General features: G+C 43.8%; 3 protein-coding genes across 6 annotated transcripts in view; all 3 read left to right on the top strand.

Annotated features, from left to right (window-relative positions):
• Window positions 1–2,753, top strand: part of LOC124995695 (dnaJ homolog subfamily C member 13) — a 29,622-nt gene extending 26,869 nt beyond the window's left edge. For 3 of the 4 annotated variants that reach the window (XM_047568306.1, XM_047568305.1, XM_047568304.1), the window contains one exon: window positions 1,578–2,753. In XM_047568306.1, coding sequence (XP_047424262.1) covers window positions 1,578–1,675 — 98 coding nt within the window. In that variant the 3' untranslated portion in view covers window positions 1,676–2,753. Of the gene's footprint in view, window positions 1–71; window positions 178–1,577 lie in introns of all 4 variants that reach the window. The other variant, XR_007110749.1, reaches the window with a different exon arrangement.
• Window positions 2,754–3,978: 1,225 nt separating this feature from the next.
• On the top strand, window positions 3,979–15,166 carry topbp1 (DNA topoisomerase II binding protein 1). Its single transcript, XM_047568108.1, has 28 exons — window positions 3,979–4,300; window positions 4,466–4,565; window positions 4,667–4,801; window positions 4,885–5,028; window positions 5,189–5,370; window positions 5,496–5,689; window positions 5,851–6,027; window positions 6,119–6,291; window positions 6,403–6,566; window positions 6,771–7,015; window positions 7,427–7,773; window positions 7,885–8,057; window positions 8,427–8,638; window positions 8,747–9,063; window positions 9,166–9,351; window positions 9,446–9,561; window positions 9,646–9,769; window positions 10,206–10,364; window positions 10,445–10,541; window positions 10,621–10,813; window positions 11,232–11,461; window positions 12,139–12,281; window positions 12,663–12,759; window positions 13,006–13,169; window positions 13,516–13,644; window positions 13,724–13,813; window positions 14,650–14,811; window positions 14,930–15,166. The coding sequence occupies exons 2-28, from the start codon at window positions 4,479–4,481 to the stop codon at window positions 15,056–15,058; spliced, it is 4,569 nt and encodes a 1,522-aa protein (XP_047424064.1). The 5' UTR covers window positions 3,979–4,300; window positions 4,466–4,478; the 3' UTR covers window positions 15,059–15,166.
• Window positions 15,167–16,207: 1,041 nt separating this feature from the next.
• tmem108 (transmembrane protein 108) overlaps window positions 16,208–22,871 on the top strand; it is a 45,555-nt gene continuing 38,891 nt past the window's right edge. Inside the window, exon 1 of the mRNA XM_047568106.1 lies at window positions 16,208–17,157. The gene's annotated coding sequence lies outside the window, so the exon portion shown is untranslated. The remainder of the gene's footprint in view (window positions 17,158–22,871) is intronic.

Here is a 22,871-nt window from a genome sequence, read left to right as displayed (position 1 = left end):
TCTGTCCGTGTCCTTTAACTTCCTGGCTCTGCCCTTTCCCTTCCTCTTTGTCCTCCGCGTTGCCTCCTCAGGGGTATCCACTCCTTCTCTCCTGGCCGCCAGCAGCCCACTGCGAGGTGGGCTCTAGACTCCCCGAGCTAGGCCCTCACAGCCCACCTCTCTCTTGCTCTGATGCAGGTAGACTTTGACCTGGCTCCTTCCCTCTTTGCCTCCATCTTTGTTTCCATCCATTTCCATTCCCATCTCCTCATCTCACACTGCTGAAAATAACATGCTGCCATTTTCACACCCATTCACCAAAGCTTTGTGACATTGTGGTTTTGGAAAGACAGAAAAGAAGTCAACCATGAATAATAAAGTCTTTAGGGTAGCAAACAAGTACATTAGAGGAGTAATTAAAAGTATTATTGCATTTGCAGAATTATATTCATTCGAAATATATAAATGTGCATGTTTAAAGCATGCACATTGTGTGATTTGACCCTCTGCCCGACCTGTAGATTGAGAAATCACTAAGTGCTGCAGTAATGTGCATTAATGCAGCTTCTTGAGCAGAACTGTGCAAAGAAAAAGGTTTTTGAAGAACCGGTTCAACTTCAAAGCACAAGACTAAAGTTATTCACCTTAAAAGTCAATGTGAACTGAGTTACCACTGAAGAACATCACCACTTGGTGCTGATAGAGAAAGTCCTCCCCCTCTCTAAAGGCAGATCAGGCCTGACACTTAGATGCTCCGTTTTGAGCATGCAGTACTTTAATAGGTTACTATGGTGCGGAAGAGTATTAGGGCCACTCATGAGGAAAAAATAGAGGAGGTAGATTTTTAAATTTATTTTTTTATCATGCAGTTTGAGAGAAAAGTCGAATACATTGTCATAAAGTAGACCTGCGTAACCAGCTGTACCGTATCTGTATGGTACTCCACAGAAGAGTATTGGGGTTTAATTAAGAATTATTATTAAGAATTAAAAATTCGATTGTGATTATTTTTTCAGTTCTATTGCTGATATATTGAACTTTTGCGTGTCAACAGTGGTGTGGATACTGTTATATATATATTATTCCTTAAGTCCTATACTCATCCACAGAGTATCAGCTGTACCGTATGCATACAGTACTGCCGGTTTGAAGGTCTTCTGTATAATAATGTATTTCGACTTTTTTATGGAAATTTTAACTTTTATCTCAAAATTTAGATTAATGCATTTTTTTTTCTCATGAGTGGCCCTAATACTCTTCTGGATTCTGTTTGCCATTGCTTGTTGCATTAACACTATCTGCATAATGCCAGCCTGTTTGCCCACTTCCATGCTTATAAGAATATTAACGAATGGAAAAATAGCTTTATTAGGTACATTTGGATTGGTAAAATAAAAAATAATCAATTGACATCCCTAATTTGAAACAAATCTCTCTAAAACCTCTAAAATCAGAATGTTGCAGAGCAGTGTTGCAGTAACTGAATCCCCCCTCCCCATGCACACTGTAGTTCAGTACGTCTTTGTAGCTCACCATTAGCGCTTCAGCTATTCTCATACATCAGGCCTGTGTCTCACCTGCCTTCCTCTCACCTGTAGGTCCAGGAGTAGCAGGTTACCTTACAGCAGGAACTGGCACCACGGTGATGTCCAGCGTCCCACCCCCCGTGGATAACGACAACGGAGACCAAGGCTGAAGGACACACACACACACACACACACTAACAGTCACGGCTCAGGCACCCAGACTGCCTCGCAGCTTCACGGCCGCTGCACAGAGAAAGACTGTACTGTCCGGCTCCCCACGATGGGATAGAAAAAACAAAAACAAAAAAAAAAACAACAAACAAACTAAAGGCCGGGGGGAGAGCTGGCCACGATTGACTGTCACCAAAATCTCTACAACAGTATCACTCTCCTTTCCCTCTTTTACAAATGTCACTCAAGTCTTCACAAGCGCTTTGTTTTAACCGATGACCACATTTGTTTTGTTTCTGTGATGTTTCTTGTTTCTTCCAATGATGACAGATAAAGTTTACTTTTTGTATGAATATATTTTTTACTCTAGATTTTTTTTTTTTTTTTTTTCATGACACATATATGGGAAGACTGAGGCTGGTTATTGGTAAATTGACTCTACTCCTGTATTCCTATTTGTCATATCCAGATTGGCTTCACTGCACATCTGTGCACAGGACCTATCCAGCTCTTACATAAACACGTCATTTAACTGGTCTATTTAATAGACAGCCCTGTGGAAAAGGAAACTGTTAACGCGATCAATGAATTCCCTGCCCTGTTTCTCCAGAAGAAAAGTGTCACTTTAAGACTGTTGATGACCTTTTGTCTCTCTCGCTGAGGTCTAATGATCTGCTCTACAAATGTTCTGCCTTCCTCCTCCGATTTCCTCACACTTCGTTCTGCTCTCTCCTCCAAGGCTACCGTGTCCTGCCTCACATTTTTAAAGTAATTCTCCCCCCAGAATGCAAAAAGCACTAGAATATTTATAAGTGAATAATAACCACAGGAAATGAGCTTCTGCTGACTTGACAAATGACGTTGATCCTGATTACGAATCTATGTGAAAGACTAGTGCAATTTGTGAAATGTTCAATGTAATATTACGTATATAAACTTTCTATATTGAATGTACATTAAAAAAAAAATAAATCAGTCACACTTGTACATAAAATTTTAAGAATAAAAGGGAACCCACAGTGTTGTTCTTTTGTATTTACATTTGTGTTTGTCTGACATTAAAGAGCTGTGTCTGTGGCTCGCTCATGCTGATGGTGATTTGTTGTGTTGGTAGGTATTAACCTAATTGTCACCTTTATAATGATCGTGTACCTTAATGACGACTTCCTCTTATGTAAAGCTGAGCACAAAATCATAGTTTTTAATCAGAGGGTTACTATATCATTGGTGGACATTCAACTTGCAATTTTAGATCCATTTCTTTTAAAATATCAACAAAATTATCTTAAAAGATAAAAATAAATTAAGTATTTGACATTCCTGTACATCATATTCCTGTGTGTTCGGAAAAGCTACACATTTTCAGTTTTTCTGGTTTCTGTCTCTAACATGACACCAGCGAGGCTACTGAGAAAAAAATACTTCGTAGTACATTGATCAGACATAACATTATGACCACTGACAGGTGATGTAAATAACACCTGATGGTTGTGATGCAATGTTATGGGAACTTATGGACCTGACATTCATTCATGTGGATGTTACTTAGACATGTACCACCCACTGAGACCACACTAGGGACGCCCACCCTATAGCAATGACACTCCTTGATGACAGCAGCCATCCCCAACAGGATGCAACCTAACACAGTAACACACAAAAAATGTTTAGGAATAAGATAAAAAAAAAGATGAAGAACAGAACTGGACAAAATGGCACCGACTAACAACATCCTATTGACATCACAGGACAGTGGAGACCCTCAAAAGGCCCATGTCCATTCTCTAATGTGTCACAACTGTTTTGGAGGCACAAGGGAGACACAGTATCAGAAAATGGTCATAATGTTATGCCTGATGGGTGTACATGCGTATCATTGAGAAATCATCTTAAACAGGTCCTAAGAATCCAAATATTCTTTAAGAAAAAGGGCCTGATTTTTTATATTTATAAAAGCTGTCGTCTGTGAATGTTCTCAGTCATCCAGGTCATGGTAACCGGTTTAGAACTGAAGAAGCTACTCCAATGAGCTGCAAAAAGTCTTAAAGGAACTCTACAAGTCCAGTTGCCTTTTTTCAACACCTTTTGGATTATAAAACCTGTTAAGACACCGGTTCTATTTAGGTGCAAAAAAACGTATAATTTATAAATAATATGTATAAATTCTACTTATACTTTTTTACATCAGTGTTGTGCCGTTTTTCATTTTGATGGACGTCTTCTGCTGCGGAACGTTTGGACTTGGATCGATTCCGCTCGGTCAGATTAGGAGGTAACACCGGAAGTTACGTAAAAGGCGCGAACAATATCAACAAAGAGTGCATTTTAATTTTCGCCGGACTTTTATGTTTGAATTATTCTAACATGTTCATTGATTTGTTTAATTGTACGGATATTAGTGATTGTATGTTTATGATAATGTGAATGCCAATGGTTTTTGAAGCATTTTTACTTTATAAATACGAGTTATACACCAGTTTGAGTGTTAGCTAACCGGTTAAGCCTTTAGATGAAGTGAGGTCATAGTTCGAGGTGTTTCTTTTTGACAAGGCGGGCTAACATTGAGATAGTCTCATGTGACAAGTTCAGACTTCATATTGGTAATCTGAGGCAGTCTGTAGGAGGTAAGTGGCTCAGCTAACTTCAGCGTAATTTACTACGTATCGCTATTTATAGATTTACTAACGTGACCCAGCATAATCTCTGTGGGTGATTATTTATGTCAGCTCATTTGCTTCTTCTAATGTCATTGCGAAAAGTGTCGTTTTACTCTGATGTTCTCTGTGAAGGTAGAAGTCAACCATGTCCACGGGAGACAAGGAAGCTTTTATTGTGAAGTTTGTGGAGGGTAAAGGACCAAAAAATGAGTACGCTGTCAAAGCTTACGAGGTAAACTCACCTACCAGGCTAACTCTTTGTGTTTACATTTGTTTAGCCAGGGTTTCGCTTTCTCTTTGTCAGCCATTGAATGTTATGATTTTTTTAAACAGGCTATTTTGGAGCTGCAGTCTGAGAAGCATTTGAAAACCATCAAAGAGGAAGATGTTTTACAGATGGACAAGAAGGACAAGGCTCTGTTTGTCTTCAGCAGCTTCACGTCTCCTGCGTTCCTACACTGCAAGAAGGTCTAAATCAGCGTCGGCACGCAATTAAAAGCTGGACGCGGAGTTTCACGGTAATCAGATATTAACTCTTCTTTTGTTTTCAGCTTTGCTGCAGAGTTGTGAGTCCGCTGGTGGTGTTGTACTGCCTGCAACATCAACGCTGTGTCCCCAAAGCGGAGAAGCCCGTCTACAACATGGCCATGGCTGACGTCACTATTTCCTGCACCAGCCTGGACAAAGCAACACGGGTCAGTTCGCTGTGTTTCATTGTTCATCCAGAAGGTTACTCATTTTGATTAGTTCCAAATAACGTGAGTAGTTATAAATGTCAGAAGGGTTTAAAATGTGTAACATGAAGCAAAAACTCTACTCAAAGGTGTTTTTCTAAACGTCTGTCTGACTCTACAGGCAGAGATAATGGACCTGGTGCAACTCATGGGAGGACGGGTCTACCTTGATCTAAATGTGTCCGTCACACACCTGATTGCAGGAGAGGTGGGCAGCAAGAAGTACCTGGTCGCTGCCAGTTTGAGTAAACCTATTCTACTGCCCTCATGGGTCAGAGCATGCTGGGAAAAATCACAGGACAGGTATGTACTGTGACTAACTCGGTTCAGACTTCTAGGAAGTTGAGATGTTTTACTGAAGTTCACTAGTCACTTTGAGTATTAAAGGCAATTGTTGTAAAAAACAAGTCTCCTTCCACCTCTTTCAGTCTTTTCAGGTATACAGATCTGCCCACGGAGGAATATCTGTGCCCTGTGCTGCGTGGCTGTACTGTTTGTGTCACAGGCCTCTCCAGAACGGAGCGCAAAGAGGTGGAGCGGCTTTGTGAGGAGCATGGGGGCAACTACAGCGGTCAGCTCAGAATGAATGAGTGCACACACCTCATTGTTAGTGATCCGACAGGTAAATGAATCCGCCTTTAGGACTCAGTCAGTACTGGTGCATCAGAAATCTTATAAATTTGATATAATGTAAACAGTTAAACAGACGATTATTATATTAAATATGTAATATTAACAAAATCTTCTGGTATCTTCAGTATTATTCTGTGTATTTTGTTGCAGGTCAGAAATATGAGTGTGCTCGGAGTTGGAATGTGTATTGCGTGTCTCTGCACTGGCTGTTCGACAGTATAGAGAAGGGCTTCTGTCAAGACGAGAGCAGATACATCGTGGAACGCAATGGGTCGAAAACCACTCGACCTCATACGTCCACTCCCACTGGCACCAGCAAGAAGGAGGGTGAGACACAGTGATGCATTCATTTGTTTACTGCATTTGAAGGTGTGTTACGCTTAAAATATAGAGTTGATTTCTTTTTTTAAATCTCCAGAGGGTCCATCTCTTTTGGGCTTGAGCCACATTTCTGTCAACGCCAGCATGACCATAAACGACACAGCCCTCACCACCACCACCAGCGCCATCAGCCGCCTGGAAGCTCCAGACCCCATAGACAGCCTGGATCTCACCGTGTGCCCCGCTGATGATATATTGGACGGCTGTAAAGTAAAACACCAGTACCTTTTCTTATTTCAGTAGTTATCTGCATTGTGTGTCGGGTGATTCTGTTAAAGGCAAATTTGAGGTTTTACTTGACGCGCGTTAAAATGTGCGCAGCTGTATCTGTGTGGCGTGTCGGGGAAGAGGCTGGAGAAGCTGCGGCGTCTTGTGAATGCCGCAGGAGGTCTGCGCTTCAACCAGCTCAGTGAGGAACTTACGCATGTGGTTATGGGACAGCTGGACGAGGAACTGAAGAACTTTCTCTCCAAAGCCACTCACAGGTCTGAACTAAATAGAGCAGTTACTCTTCATAACATTTGTAGCCTCCTCTGTTTTGTTTATCGTGTACTGGAAGTTGGCGTTTTTAGTTTTTAATGTATAAAACTATTACAAAGTTCAGTATAAGGATGCCACATATAAGCTCATTAGTACGTTAGTGGTATGTTAGTATGTTACTAATCCTGTGTCCCTGTGTTGCCCCCTAGGCCACATGTAGTAACAGTCCAGTGGTTGATAGACAGCTTCTCCAAAGGCAGCCTGCTCCCAGAATCAGGATACCTCCACCCCGACTGTCTGCCTCCTGCTCCGGTGACTGTTTCTGTGCCAGCTCATCACGTACCCACCTCCTCACCGTCGGCCGGTCCACCTGTCGCCAGTCCCAGCACTCCCACGCACAAGAGGGCAGACGAGGACCTTCTCTCACAGTACATGGATGACGATCCTACAGTCAGTAAGTGTCAGACGCTGAGGAGTGCGCTGGTCGTTCAGAAATAAACGATTTCAAAGTGTTGTACAGTAAAATAGACACAATAAAAGAAAATGAAAAGATAAAACCTAATAAATAAATAGACAGTCCTTCCCAAAACAAAATATTGAATAGAGGTGAGTTTGCAGAAGAGCTTTAAAATCAGACAGTGAGGAGTCTTGTCTAATGTGCAGCTGCAGTTTGTTCGACAGTGTTGGAGCTGCAACAGAAAACACTCACCCCCCTCTGAGCTTCAGCCTAGATTTTGGGAACCCTGGTCAGCTGTTTCATCACTGTTTCAAAGTTCAGAAAGACATTTGAAACCTGGTCGTTATATCTGTCTGACTTAGATTAGTTTTACAAAAACAGCTGACGCACTGTCTGTTTAATTTCCAGTCGATATGCCGCCGCCGCCACATCCAGCAGCCGAGGGGAACAGCAGGAGGTCCGTCAGCACCGCAGCAGGGGCCCCACCAGAACCCTGCGCAGCAAACCGAACCACAGAACCTCAGCCAGACGCGTCTCTGCAGGAAGCCAGTGAGGCGGGGCTGTTTTTCGGGAAGTGTTTCCTCCTCGTTGGTTTCGGCGGCGAGGCCGAGGCTCAGCTCTCTGCGCTGGTGACAGAGCACAGAGGCAGGTTGCTGATGGGCCGCACACGGGTTGTGGCGGACTATGCCGTCGTCCCGTTGCTGGGCTGCTCGGTGGAGGCCACGGTGGACGAAGTGGTCACCGATACCTGGCTGGTAAGATCACGGACTTGTGACCTGTGTGGAGAAACCTGTCCCCTCAAGAAGCAACTGAACTTGATTTTTAAATAAATATGTGTTTAATATTACCTTGTTTTTCATTTATAGGCCATGTGTGTAGAGAAGCAGTGTCTTCTGGAGCTGTCTTCCAGCCCTCTGTTCACGCCAGTTCCTGTGATGGATGGACGTTTTCCTCTCAAAGATTGCGTCCTCTCGGTTAGCCAGTTCACAGGGGCAGAGAGGGAGTCTTTGGTGGAGCTGGCCAAGCACATTGGAGCCAAGTATGACTATTTTGCTCACAGTTGATTTCATTCAACCTGGAATAAACGTTAAGTGTTTGGAGGTTTTAAATTGGTTTGGTGAAGTAATTTATTCTAAGAGTCCGCTGCAGTTTTTTTAATTGTTTTTTTTTCAGTGAATATCAGTAGAAATGTGTGCACAGTAATATCTAAAGAGGTGTTTTCTACTGTAGATACATTTTTCTAGGTGTTTGTGCTCGTAGCCAGTGGCATTTTACCACCGTTAAATAATTGAAGACAGATTCCCGGGCTCTGTGTTCGCTCTCGCCGCTGCATGCGTTTTACTCTCATGTGTCCTTCTGTCAGCTGTGAACAGCCCCGTCTTAAATCTTTCTGCCCTCCCTGCTGCAGTGTCCAGGATTACTTTGTGCGCCTGGCCAACCAGAAGAAAGGCATGCTGGTCAGCACTCATCTGGTGGTAAAAACCCCCGAGGGCACAAAGTACCAGGCAGCGAAGAAGTGGGGTTTCCCTGCCGTTACCATGCGCTGGATACTGGAGTCTGCTCGAACCGGCCAGAGGGCTGACGAGGAGAGGTTTTCAGTCGACCGGCCACCCTCGCCAGGTTTGACTGCAGTCTCTCATCTATCTTCAGATGAACTGTGTTTGACTCGTAACCGATATTAATTAAAACCTTATCTGAGACTGAAGTCGTGATGTTCCTCGTCCGCAGAGAAGGACGAAGAGAGTTTCGTCGGCGGCTCCCAGAAACCGGCCATGCCTCCACCGGCTCGCCTGTCTCCAGACATCCCGCTGCTCGGCGTCCAGAGCGGCAAAGCTGTCACGCCGCTGGATCTGGGTCGCTTTCAAAGCAAAATGTTTCACTCTGTGTTGAACAAGATGAAACCCAAAGAGGACCTCAGCACCCCCAAGCAAAACAAGGAGGACGGCAGAAAGAATCCACTTCAGAAGGAGCAGGCCCTGCAGCTGGATACTCCTTCTCGATTCCTCAGTAGAGATCATCTCTTCAGGCCTTCGTTTAACGTCAAGGTTGGGACCCTGAGTCGTGATAGAATTAAGATTTGTGCTTTATACCAAGAGCAACAAATGTCCACGAACATATTAAAGTAAACACTTTTTTTTTTTATTTAGGATGCACTTGGAGCTTTGGATACTCCGGGTGGGAGATTGAAGCCAGGAGAGAAGGTGGAGACTCCACTAACTGACGTCATCAACAGGAACCTGAAGGTGGCTCTGGCTAATAGCACCCGCGCTAACGTCTCAGACATGCAGGCAGCCTCCGCTAGCCCCCAGTTTACAAAGACAACTGAGAAGGAGGTAAACAAAAGCGAGAAAATAATCATGTGACGCTTCACCTTCTACGCAGGGCAGATTGTGTGTGATATGAATGTGATTTATTCATTTATTTAAGGTTCCAGAGAAAGATCCGGGTCCTCTGACTGGTGTTGTGATCTGTGTGGGGAAGAAACTGAGCAAAATGCAGAGCGAGCTGAACGCCGTAGCTGCCTCACTTGGAGCCGACTTCAGGTATTTAGATAAAAACATAAATAGATTTCATTTTTTTTAATGGATGCAAATAGAAGAAATGTTTCTTCATGAACTTAATTTCAGGTGGGCGTGTGATGACACGGTGACACACTACATCTACCAAGGCCGAGTCGGGGACAACACTAAAGAATACAAAGCAGTGAAGGACAGAGGACTGCATGTGGTCTCCCAGCACTGGCTGCACGCTGTACGTTTCACAGGATAAAAGCTCAACTATTTACTGATGAAGTTTGATACAGTATAGAGTCAAAAAAGTCACTCCTCATTATGTTACAAATACTGGCTCAGATGGAGGAGAACTGATTCTTAGCAGCGATGTTCGTCCTGCGTCGTCTCAATAATTGTTCTTGCATTAGTGCGATAATTATGTGTAAGTGAAGTAAAAATATGTACATGAAGAGAATGCTGGAGTCCGTCTCGGTATTTGCTTAAACAAGAACTTAAAATGTGTCTTTATATGTTGGACTAACATTCAGTATTCACGCAACAACAGAAGTAGAGGAGCAGGAGAAACCCAGCTTTGATGTGTTAATTTAAGAGGTTGCTGCCTCATAATTATTTCATTCAGTTATTTATTTTTTTTGCGTGCAGTAACAGCTTACCCATTGTCTTCTCCTGCGCAGTGTGCTGAGGAGCAGAAGCACGTCCCCGAGTCTATGTACCCTTTCAACTACAACCCCAAGATGAGCCTCACCCTGAGCCAGGTCCCCAGCAGCTCTCAGAGGTCTCCTCCTCTGACGCGAACTCAGCTCAGAGAAGTCTCTGAAGGAAAGGGCAACAAGGTGGGTCTGAGTCCATGGGTTTTGCAATAAATCTCTTAACGCTGGGTTATCTAATTGAATTGAGTCTTGTTCCCCTTCAGTCTGAGCTCAACGTGACAGAAGAAGCTACAAACCTACGTCGTGTAAGCGATGGCAGCGTGGACCATGAAGAGATGAACGACAGTACGGAAAGAGGCGGTGAGTAGTTAATCCCACCCCCCCCCCAGCCTCATAACGCTTCTATAAGGATTTACTTATGTCTTTCTTAACATCTCAGAGACTCTAGAAATGAGAGAAAACCTGCAACGACAGCTGCAGGAGATCATGTCAGCCACCAAACTGACAACAGGAAGGAGGAGCTCAATCAGACTGGCGAGGTTGGGATCAGGAGGAGCCGACTCGGGACCACACACACCTGAAGGGAGCCGAGTCGGACGAAGTGGTAACAGACGAACTCTGGAAGCTCTGAGGTACGCGACATGCTGCTTTATGTCGAAACTAAAAAAAAAAAAAACAGTTTGATGGTTATATGCGCTGTAATGTTTTTACCAATTAGGTTCATTTTTGTTTCTACTTCCTGCTTCACTTCCAACAATGGCGACTGAAACTTTCGCCAAAATGTCCTACAGATGTTTGCATCTTTGAACCTCCTCCGTTTTTTAGCTTTTCCTCCATGCGATCCATCTTTATTGATCTAAAATAATCAGTTTGAAAATCACTGAGAAGGAGATATTGAAGCGAAAACAAGCTACTACCAAGCGAACCAGTCGCAACTCTTGTTTTTCTGCGTCCCCGTGATGCGTGGTTACGTTTCTGGGGAGTCCATACATATAACCAGAAATCATTTTTGCCTTTACACGTGTCGATGTCATTCTCTCCTTCCTGCAGGGTGTCCAGGGAAGCAGCTATGGACGTGAACACGGAGCCGTCTCAGAGTGAGCAGATAGTTTGGGACGACCCCACGGCCAGAGAGGAGAGGGCCAAGCTGGCCGATAACTTCCAGTGGCCTGGAAGCCCCTCCCAGCACTCGGAGCCCCTCGCACATCCGCCCCCCCACACCAGAGACAACGGACCTCAGTTCAGGGACTCGATGACGGACTCTGAGCTGGTGGAGATGGGTAAGAAATGTTGTGTTATGTATTTCACATGAAATTTAAAGTGCACGAACATGACTCACTGTCACACAGGATGAGTATTACCTGGTAATGTCTCCTATGGGAATCATCCATGTTTGCATTTTGTAAAATAAAAATTAAACGATATCCCATTTATCTAAACACAGAGGTCGGGTGATAGAACTAGACCCATTTCATTGATTTGTTGTTGTGCTTTGTTATTCAAGGAGTTTTGTTTCCTCTCTGCCTCTTTCTGGCTCAGGCTTCATGGGGACTTTGTTTTCAAAAAACACATTTTACTGTATTTCATTTTATTTATTGATGCATCAGATCGGTAGGGCTGGATCTGATTTGCATCCTCCGTATCCGAGGCAGCTCCTGGATAAATACAGTCTTATTACATCATATGATGTGTAGAAGGTACAGCGTTTACCTCTGACATGTAGTGGAGTGGAAGCAGAAAGCAGTGTGAATAGGGCTCATTTTATTTTCTGAAGGTTGTCATGTGTTGGAGTTCTTTTGGAAAGGTACATCTTATAAAGCTTGTCTACCTCCCTGTTTACATTGCTGATTGATTTTGATTTAAAAAATGCTTGCACAGCTTCCCGCTGAGAACAACGGAGAAACACGACCTCCGACACACTCGGTTTCACCTCACATTCACGCTTTCCCTCTCACAGCTGCCTGTGACGTCATTGACCAGCAGATGGGTCAGAAGATCCTGACGCCTCCATCGGAGGAGTCGGAAAAAGACATCCTCACGCCTAAAGCTCCCAGCATCGCCTTCCCTCTCGCCAATCCCCCGGTGGCACCGGAGCCCCAGGTCACGCTTCATATTTATTCATTTAGTTTTGTTATTTCTTTTTATCGAGTTCTGACGTAGTTATATTTTAGTTCAGATTAGAGAGGTCCAGTGCGTCCAGTACTGGTTGTCAGATCTTAATAAATCCGTCCACATTGTCATGGTCTCATTACCTCCTTATAACAACCGTCCACTGTAGGTATGTCCTTAGAAATCCAGAGCTTGAGAATGGCCTTTCTCACTGCGTACAAGAACATTCACATTTATATTAAACGAGTGAAGCACTGGTCTGGCCAACGAGGTCTTGCGTGTCTTGTGCTTTGAAATTGCGCTGCGCCCGTCCGCCTCTGTCGTCTCTTTCAAACGAGCTGCTGGTGCTAAAAGGTGCTTTATTTCCCTCAGGAGGAGAAGGAGGAAGAGAAACATCCGCCCAGATTTCAGCTGTCCTCCCTCAGCCCCCAGGAGCGCATCGATTACAGTCACCTCATAGAGGAGCTCGGTGAGTCTCTCGGCTAATTAGGGAGCCGACGGTGTTTCATCGTGCTGCAGCACCAAAGACGACAGATACCAGGAGGAGCTGATCCCTGATGACTAAAACAGAGGATCTGCCTCGGTTATCTGGGATTATTTGCACAGCTTTGCCTTTAAAAAGATGATTTCTTATCAGGTTTGTAGCCGTGACTTCAGTGCACATACAGTGTGTCTCATGTGTGGTGTCTGTCTGTCTTTCTGCATGTTTGTGTAGGTGGTGTGGTTTTGGACAAGCAGTCCTTTGACCCCAGCTGCTCCCACATCATCGTGGGGACTCCGCTGCGTAACGAGAAGTATTTGGCAGCGATGGCCGCCGGGAAATGGATCCTGCACCGCTCGTACCTGGAGGCGTGTCGCTGCGCAAGTCACTTCATTCAGGTAAGAACCAGAACACAGGCTGCTTTTTATACCTCTATTTATACATTTCATTGGCATTGACATCAGTCTGTGTTTACATGGACATTAGTAATCCACTAATCATTTTATTTAGGCCCCATGTCGACTTTTGAGTTGGATATTTCTGATATAGTCCATGTAAATGAAGCCACTTTTAAAACTGATTTCATGTCATTAATGTCCTGCTGTGACTATGTTGATGTTTGTGCCTAGTTTTCCTTTAGTTGGGTTTTAAAAATCTTCATTAGCCAGATTTTAATTGTGGGGTTAAGAACTGATCTACAACACTTTATTGTCTTTAAAATGCGTCTCTCTATCTGTGACCCAGGAGGACGAGTTTGAGTGGGGCAGTGGCTCCATCTTGGATGCGTTGCCGTCCATCACCTCCCAACAGAAGAGGCTGGCGTTAGCCGCCATGCGCTGGAGGAAAAGCCTGCAGAGACGCTCCGCACCAGAGGTACATTCAGACTCATAACGTTAACAGAAACTCTTACCGATGCTGAATATGAGACATTTATTATTCCTGTGCTGTTCAGGGAGCGTTCAGCGGATGGATCGTCCTGCTGAACATCGACCAGAGCAGAGAATCGGGCTTCAGGCGGTTGCTGCAATCCGGCGGGGCAAAGGTTTCTCAGCACTTTTCTTTTATGAGCAGCATCCAGTGTTAACTCACGAGAGCTTCTCTCTCTTCAAACTAGTTGTAAATTCTCTTGTCCTGTTCCAGAGCAAGATTTAGGTGACGTTTATTTTCACATATAATGGATTTCCTCCATTAAACGGTTTACATCATAGGTCTTCAACAGGGGGTCCGCGACCCAAATTTGAATTTCTCTAAATACACATAAACATGAATCCAACACATTTTAGTAAAGGGATCGATGGAGGTAGATGGAGGCACGTTTATATGTATATTTGAACCTGTATATTATTTGAATAGCTTAATATTGAATCCAAAAATATAATAATATTATATTTATGAATAGCACTAGACTGAGTTTAATATAGAACACGTATAATAGGTAAAACACCCCTAACAGTAGTGTTACTTCCTAAAAAAAATATATGTAATATGAAATATGTCCTCTAATCTAATTTCTTAAGGTTACTTGTTTTATTTCATAAAGGTGAAAGTGTTACCATTAAATCTGAGGAATTAGTTTGTTGTCTGTGTAGATTCCAGGTCGTGGTATTTATACATGAAACAAATGTGGCTGGACTTGTTTGAGTTTTTTTTAAGGTATTTCACCATCCACTCATCCCAGTTGTTTCTAAATGACTAGTGGGAGTTCATCTGAGAGGAAACCTTGGTCACAGATGGAAACAAAAAAAACAAACTCCCCCGCTAGTCGTTTAGAACTGAAGAAGCAACAGGTCCAGTTGCTTTTGCTTTACATTAGTTTTTTTTTTTATAGATGTATCTCTGGCTCAGTCTACTAAAATCAATCCTCTAATCCTTCTGCAGGTCCTGCCCAGTCCCTCTCCATCCTTATACAAAGAGGCCACCCACCTGTTCGCAGACTTCAGCAGACTAAAGCCTGGAGACTTCAGAGTCAACGTATCGGAGGCCACCTCACAGGGAGTCACATGCTTGAAGCCAGAGTACATTGCAGACTACCTCATGCAGGTCAGCGGCTCGTTACTCTTTTCATATATTCTTGCTCTTGTCTTGAAGGACCTCCCATCGTCTTGTATGAAATAGACTCCACGCTGCATTAAAGGTTTGCCTCGTTTCTGTCCTCCAGGAGCCGGCTCCGTCTATCGAGCTGTACCAGCTGACTGAAGCTCCCTCAGAGGAAGCTCCGGGTACGCCGTCTCGTAAACGTAAAGCACCCGCAGACGCCTCCAAGCTGAAAAAGAGCCGCCTGAACTGAAACTCCTCCTATATATACGGTTGGCGTTATTCTCAACTCTGTGAAAATGATTGTAAATAAGATGCATTTTTATGTCTTGTATGAAAATAAAATAAATGTAGTACTTGTTTTCGTTAGTCTGTATTTTTTTGTGGCGTGCAGCTGCCTGAGATGTGAGACTGGAGCTGTGATGAACGACCGGATGAAGGTTTGCAGAAAACGTCGAGTCACGTTTTGTAATTGGATGCAATGATGTCATCTGGCCTGTAGAGGGCAGTATTTTATTACTGTCAACCTAAGGCCTTTTTTACTGAGGATTTCTCTGCAATGGAGTTGAATAATGAGTCCCTAACGTCCTCTTCTATATCTTTATATATTTAAAGTTTGAGGTTGACAATGTTTTAACCAAAACTACTTTAAATCCTCAGATTTCCTCTTGAAGTTCAGCTCTCGTTTCTCTCGTATTAAGGGACTAATAAATTCAGTTACTCCTCTAAAGTTTGGGCATTCCCCATCTATGTGTGTGTGTGTCTCTCCATCTCATCAACACCAGATTTTGTTTACCACTTTGATTTAGGCCTTCGGTTCATGGATGGGCCGTTTCATACCAGGGTGCCGGCTGAGGTTAGAGGCCCCTATTTGCTCCCATCTGGGACGGATAAGTGGTTTAACCTGGAAATAGATGAACTAGCCGACTGCCTCCCTGCACGTATCAGGGTTAAGGTGTGGAGGAGAATGGGGTTCTCCAAAAAGTAGCAAAATGTGATTTGAGACAGTGTGCCTCCAATGTACTGACTACACCAGGGATTCCCAAACATTTCACTAAGATTTAGATTCAGTTCCACTCCTCACCCATCGCGTGAGCAGGTGATTGTTGCCAGACACAAGTGAATCTCAGGCCATTGCATTTAAATATTTTAAGGACTTGAAACAGTACAAGTGCAATATTTAATAAGAATGAATCACTGGAGATGGAGACTGGAATCATCGTGTATGCTGTATAATACATCCAGTATCACGATTTCATCTTCAGGTTACGTGCATTCAATCAAGATCATGTTTTGTAAACTGTTTTTTTTTTTTTTTTTTTTTTTTAAGCTACTAACTTTTAATGACACTTAAATGTTATTAATACTTGACCTACCAGATTGATGGAGTAAATATGTCTGAAATGCACACAAACCCTAAAAATGATCTATATATATAATACCATAAAAAACGTAGGCGTTTTCAATCAGTTGTTTGTTTGTGGTGTTAAAATAATTTCACATTAATGTTTGGCGTCCTGGTCCTTTACCTAAAAGACTGTAATAAAAATCGTCGTGTTTTTTCCATCTTAGTAGAAATAGTGTGTTTCCAGGTGTCACTACGCCCCTGGCTCTGGTTCGTCTGCCTGTCTATTGGGTGAGGATGTCTCTATTATTTCCCATCAACAGGTGCCCCATAGAGGTGTTCTAATAGCCCAGTTTGCTGACTGGCAGGTGGCCAGGAGCTGGGTTTCATGGACGCTTTCTTTCGTCGTGGCCTCGCTCCCTCCTCTCCTGTGAGGGAACTTTAAGGTTTTTCCTGTCGGGACGGTGGATTTCAGCACGACTCTGCCATCGGGGAGGAAACTCTGCAGCAGTCCTCATTAAAATTCCCTGTCCGTACACTCACCGCGAAAGCCTCCTTTAGTGGGTGGCACCGGCGTCCTGCGCGCCTCTTAATTGCGCACCGAGCGCTAAGGAGCGATCGCGGATCCCAGTCGTCGCCAGTGGCCGCGCGGATCACGCTGTCTTGAGTTGCGTTCGCGTCCCGACATTTAAGGGTGAGGGAGGAAAGGTGGGCGCAGAGGTCCGGAGGTCCAGATAGAGGGTGGCGCTCTGCGCATCTCGTCCAGCGCCTGGACACGCCGTGCCGTTTCCCAGTGACAGAGGGGACCCACAGCGACACGATCCGCGCCTGCAGTCCGCAGCCGGGGCTCCACTGGCTTCACGCTGCTGCTCATGATTTTGACATTTCTCGGCGGGGACTGGCAACATGTGCGTCCGGATGGTGTGAAGTGTGACACGGCGGCTTTGGGGTTGCATTTCTCTCGGATACGCTGAGTACCCGACGTTACGGCGCACCTTGTGTAATAGGTAAGTCCATCAGTTTATGTCTGCGCTTCAGATCAGACAGCTCACCTACTCATCTGAGCCTCTGTGGTGTTATTGATCACTCCCGAGAACGCCCGTGGTTATCGATTACGTTGTGAATCACGATTTGTTCAGGGTTTCCACGCTATTGCGAGCACGGTGACAGAGGTGGAGGTGTGAGCATCAGATCAGTGTCAGTGCTGCGGAACATGTCACTGCAACATATCCCGGTTCATACCCTATCAGCTCAGAGGGACGTATGGATAAGATTGCCAGAAGTTGGCCAGTTCTCTGGAAGCTTCCTGAGAATGTAGCTACACCTTCAATGGAAAGACGATTGGTAATAGTTGGGTTTTGTCGCAGTTTACTGGGATTTAGCCTTGAAATCCTTTAAAACTAATGAATATAGCCAATTAAGAAAATGTTCCCTGATTATGTTCCCTGGCAGACACTTAATTCTTGGATTAAAGCAGCAGCAGCAGTGCAGTAAACACAAACAGCAGTGTTGTAGGGTGTTTTCCTTCTAGAGGCAAAGTTCTTGAACACAGGAAAAAGCAGTGGATCTTCCAACTTGCAGACCCCAAAGTGCACCTCAAGTGGTTTATTCCTCCGGCAGCATGGCGGCAAACAAAAGCAGATAATAGAAGAGCGTCAGGGACAGACCACACCACCAAACACCCCATTTGAGTGAGGGGCTTCAGCTTTGTTGTCAAGAACAGAGGGGTTCGTATAGAGCGAAGTTTAAAGAGTGTACTAATTGAACCTGCCCGCCGCTCTCCTCATTGTAACAGGAATGTTTGGCTGCCGGTTCTCCACAGAAACCCCCCACTCCTTTGTTCTGGGGGGGACAATCCTCCAGTGCCATGTGTGCAGCGGTGGGGGCAGGGAGCGGGTCAGCGGGGGGATTGACATCTGTAGCTGACAGCTTCCTCCGGGCGGGCTGACATGCTGTGATACCGTGAATGGGTATTAGGGAACACATGAGCAAAGCACTTAACACTAATGAGGACATTTATTTCTTGTGCACAACGCTCAGGACCAGTTGTGTGTCCACGGAGGTCTCATGTGACGCTGCTGCTCGTAGGACGTAAAGATGAACTGTGGCCAGTTTGTTTTTCAGACCCTAAAAGGGGGTTTTGGCGACACTGGTTGAGTTGGCGACACTTGTAGTTTCTTGTGGTAGTTTATTACTACGACTCACAAACAAATTATTTGATGAAGAAGTAAGAAGATAATTGGCGTCTTTCCATCATCCTGTGTTCTGGTGTCAGAAAACACAAAGAATGAATGCTGTCTTCTTCTGTGAACACAATTCTGGTTAAGAATAGCAACGAGTGCTAAGCTAACTGAACATTTCTGCATTTCCATTGACTGTTTTATCATAAAATCCAACTTGTGTTTTGCAAGTTAAATGCTTTCAACGCAAAGCTGCAGCAGTGGGACGCATTCGGTTCCCATTAGCATCCGAAACCTCTGAACTTCTGATCCTGCATTCATATCCAGATGTGCGATTATGGAGACATCTGGGTGTCTGGACATGGGAATGTTGTCACAGTCTAGGGGACAACTAATCAATTCAACGATAGTAGAAAACAGATTGTTTTTAACTGATTCGCCACCGAAGTTATTTATCAGGCTACTCTGTACTCAGCATTGTGTTCAAGGAAACGCTAACACCAGCATGACAAAATGAACAGCAACTTGTTAGTTCAGTTTGTCTTCATGCTGACGTGTGTGTATTAGCGGTGAACAAAAAGCTGATGAAATGAGGCTGAAAGAAATTTATTTATTCTAAAGGTATTTGGCCTTAAATGTCAAGACATTACTCTTTAAAAACCACAAACTTCTTGGTGGCGCTACAGGAAAGGCGCCAGTTATTTGAAGGTGTTTTTTGACATTTTTTTGCATCTTATAGATTAAGTCTTTGGGTAATGAAATGTTAATGTCTAAACAAAAATTCACGGAAAAACTTGATGAAGCCTCAAGATTTCAAGACTGAAGAGCCATGATTTAAAGAGTGAAATATTTTGTGGTTTAGAGGATTCCCCTTTTCGGCAATTACTGACAAAATTCCTGGCACTGGTTTCTAATTGGTGTCGCATAATGGGGGCCAAAATTTGAGTTAGTCATCTCGACATCTTCCTGTGTTGTTTGTCATCTGCTGTCAACTTTTGGAAGACTTTTCAGTGGCTAAACGGAAAACGGAAAGAAGAAAAAAAACTGTTAAAAAATCAACTATCCCATCGAGAGAGAGCGTCAGAAGCCCTTTAAACAACCTTATCAGGGAATTTCCAGGAAAAGGGAAATTCTGGTTTATGACTCCAGGCCGCAGAAAGTCCGGGCTGATGGGAAAGTGTCGGAATGCGGCTGCGACAACGTGAGCCGATTTTTTTGCCCTTGTAAGTAAGCGTCCCTCATGACTGGTGGAGAGTGGTACACCGTGAAGTGGAATGCAGCCCCCACGGGCCCCCTCAAACTGCACAGTATGTGCTCAGGATGGACTTCGCACCTTTGTCCAGCCTGACAAAACAGCTAGCGGCCAAAACAGGATTTTACCTAAGCAATGGGAGGAAAGCCAGCTTGTGCCTGTGTTTCTTTTCCTGTGTTTTCTGAATGCCATGCGGCATTAACAAAGGTACTCAGCTGTTTTTGAAATGACTTTCTTTTAAGCTGAGTGGGGGCTCACATGAAGGAGCTACGGGGCAGGCGCCATTCTGCAAAGCAAGCCAAATCCGCTGTATTCACCCAAGAAGGAAAATAAAATTTTCTCCCTCAACCACTTATGATCCTATCAGCTAAAGAGCGTTCCCGGAGGACGAGAAGGAGCTAATCAAGTAGAACTGCCCAAAGAAGAGAACAAGGTGTTGATATTTAAAAGCCACTACACTGTATACAGTAGGATCAGTATTATTAGAACAGGCCTGTTTGTTCATTGGGGGGTATCAGTGGGAATAATATACCATGTGGTGCCTCAGGTAAACAAAAGTCTTGGCACTAGCAGTAAACCCACCTGCCTGCCTAGACAAAGCAGGGGCCACAGGAAAGGCAGAAAGAAGAAGAAGAAGAAGAAGAGGGGGCGTTGGTAATGAATAACTAACCATTATGATGATTAAAGAGGCCGATGGGCACGGGGAGATAAGAGCGTGGGGACCGTCGGAGCATGAGGTGTTTACAAGGGGAATTCCTCACATACCTCAGCTGCAGCCATGCCACTCCAATCTGCACCTCCACCCACTGATGGCTACCCCTGGTGCCAAGAGGGACCCAAGGGGCCAGAAGGGCCCGTAAGTTCCATCTCATTACAAAGCTACTGTAAATGCGTTATGTAAGGTGATTTTGGAGTGTTACTAGAGATTTGCAGGAGTATTTGACGGGGCTTATGTAGGAAGCTGAGGAGTATACTCAGGTCTCTGCAGCGTTAGAAGCCTCGCGAATGCATGCGTTTTAGCACTAAATTAAAAAAAAATATGATAGATTCAGTTGAAATGACCGAGCATTTAGGGTTCTGTTCTTGATCAATATGTCTCTGTTAGCAGCTTGGCTTTAGGTGTAGTCCAGTTTGTTTGTTGGTCTGTTAATTCAGACTGAAATGCTTCAAGGTATTGGATGTGTTAACATCTGGTACAGATGGTCCTCTGATAAAGAATCCTAATAACTCTGGTGATTCACATGTCTGCAGGTTGTAGTTTTCATTTGATATCTCGCAATTAAGTTAAGACAAACTTTTGTAAAGGTATTCATGGTACCCAGATGATGAACCCTAGCGATGTCTCAGCCATTAATTCAACATGAACGTTTGTACACATATTCATGGTTTCAAGTTGATAAATCCTGATTATATTCGTGAACCCCTAAAAAATTTTCAACACCACCTTGTTGAGGTTTAACCTCTCGAGACCCTGCGTCCTCATATGGGGACATTAACTTTAAGGTTTTATTGCACCTTATTCTGCTTCATGTAAACCCAAAAAAGCAAAGGGTCAGTACCCTAGTCGGTAAAAACATGATAGCAGCCGTTTCATCGGATTCATTCTACCGAGGAACAAAATCCCATCAAATTCTACGTTTCTAGTTTGATGTGTCGCGCAAATTTAACAAACTGTATCAATAGCAATGAGCTACAACCTTGCTTATTAGCAAGTACTCGTTTGAGGGCGTTCGAACTTCATTGTTCACAATTCTGGTTTTGCCAGCCATGTTCAGGTATTAAAATTAACAGTTTTATATTTTGTCACACATTGGTGACTATTATAATATAAATAATGAAATAATCCCAATGTCCACATATGAGGACAGCATTTTTTGTTTTGTTTTGTTTTTTTCAACTTCCTGTTGTAAGATGATGCTTAGTTTTTATACTCTTCTTATACCTTGGAGAAATCAAAACTGCATAGTAAACAAAAGGTCTCAGGAGGTTAAGTGAGACATCTCTACAGCTACCAGACGGTTAGCCGTGACACTTCAGACATTCATAGTTACCTTAGGATGAATTCTTATAACATTTGAAATGGATTGTATCAGAACTTTGATGTTTAAATACTCCAAAAAGGGTTGCTGCTAATTAGCAAACTGTGCTAACAAGCTAAATTAGCATATACAAGGTAGACATCAGCATGCTAGCATTGCGCTGCCTGTAATGTGGCATTAGCATTTATCGATAGAACATTATTACTAGTTGTGTCTGTTTCCCATGCAGCACATATAAGGACTCATTCAGGGGACAACGGCACATTTTCTTAAGCTGCAGCTTTAACAAATGAGTGACTTTTTGTCATAAATGCTCTGGTGTTTTGTACGAGGCAGTCATAAGGCATGGCTTAACTCTACTCTTTATCCCAGCGCTATACATATCACACTATTCTTTTTTCAAGACCTTTTAAGCCCGAAGTTACCAGTTGTACAACAGCTTCTCTTCTCACTATATTATTTTTGAGGAGTTTGTTTGTGTCGTTGACACCTGAAGACCCCTTTAATCCAGCTGTCTTGTCACATATAAAAAAAAAGAAAAAATCTGTAGAAAGATCACAGTGCCACACGCTCACATGTGAAAAGTTAAACACATACGAGTTGCGTTCTCCTCTGTGTGCGACCGCTTTTGCGGTTTAGGATCAATCAGCACATTTCCTTTAATGCAGTGCAGATGACTGGGTGTAATAGGATTATGAGAGGGTCCGGTGGGAGAGGGGGAGAAGAAGCCCTGGGGGAGCAGCGCGTCAAACCCCTGCAAACCCGAAGCCCTGCGGACCGGACGCTGGGGGTCATGTGATGAAAGGGTACAATGCTAGCAGGTGTCAGCGCGATGATTACGAGGTCTGAGGTTGGGCTCACCTATCAGGATTACTTGGCACCTCTAATGGATGGCAGGTTGTGACCCCCCCGGCTAACAAGGAAGCAAATCACCACTGTCTCAACCCAGAAAAGTGCTATTCTATCAAGTTTAAAAAAAAAAAGAAGAAGAAGCACACACACACATACACACACACACACATATGGAGAGGCTCTGGTTTCCTTGGCAACTTCCTCAATCTGGATATTTGTACCACAAAACGGCATAAAGAGCCTTTCAGTTATAATTTGTCAATACTTTGAGGACACAGAGAGTGGCTTAAATTATCTCTCCCTTGTTTTTATCTACAGCATTTTGATCGGTTAAAATCAAACCCTGCCGAGTGGACAGACTGACAGAGGCTGCAGATTAGAGTGGCACCATATGTTAG

The sequence above is a fragment of the Mugil cephalus genome, chromosome 18, assembly GCF_022458985.1.
Source record: "Mugil cephalus isolate CIBA_MC_2020 chromosome 18, CIBA_Mcephalus_1.1, whole genome shotgun sequence".
Classification (NCBI taxonomy): Eukaryota; Metazoa; Chordata; class Actinopteri; order Mugiliformes; family Mugilidae; genus Mugil; species Mugil cephalus.
This window is presented reverse-complemented; position numbering and strand designations above follow the sequence as displayed.

Bases quoted from the DNA above. Each gene is read 5' to 3' on its own strand.
- topbp1 (XM_047568108.1), top strand. From the start codon at position 4,479: ATGTCCACGGGAGACAAGGAAGCTTTTATTGTGAAGTTTGTGGAGGGT. The intron at 10,365-10,444 runs GTGGGTCTGAGT...GTTCCCCTTCAG, and splicing joins CTGAAGGAAAGGGCAACAAG to TCTGAGCTCAACGTGACAGA. The intron at 13,170-13,515 runs GTAAGAACCAGA...TCTGTGACCCAG, and splicing joins GCGCAAGTCACTTCATTCAG to GAGGACGAGTTTGAGTGGGG.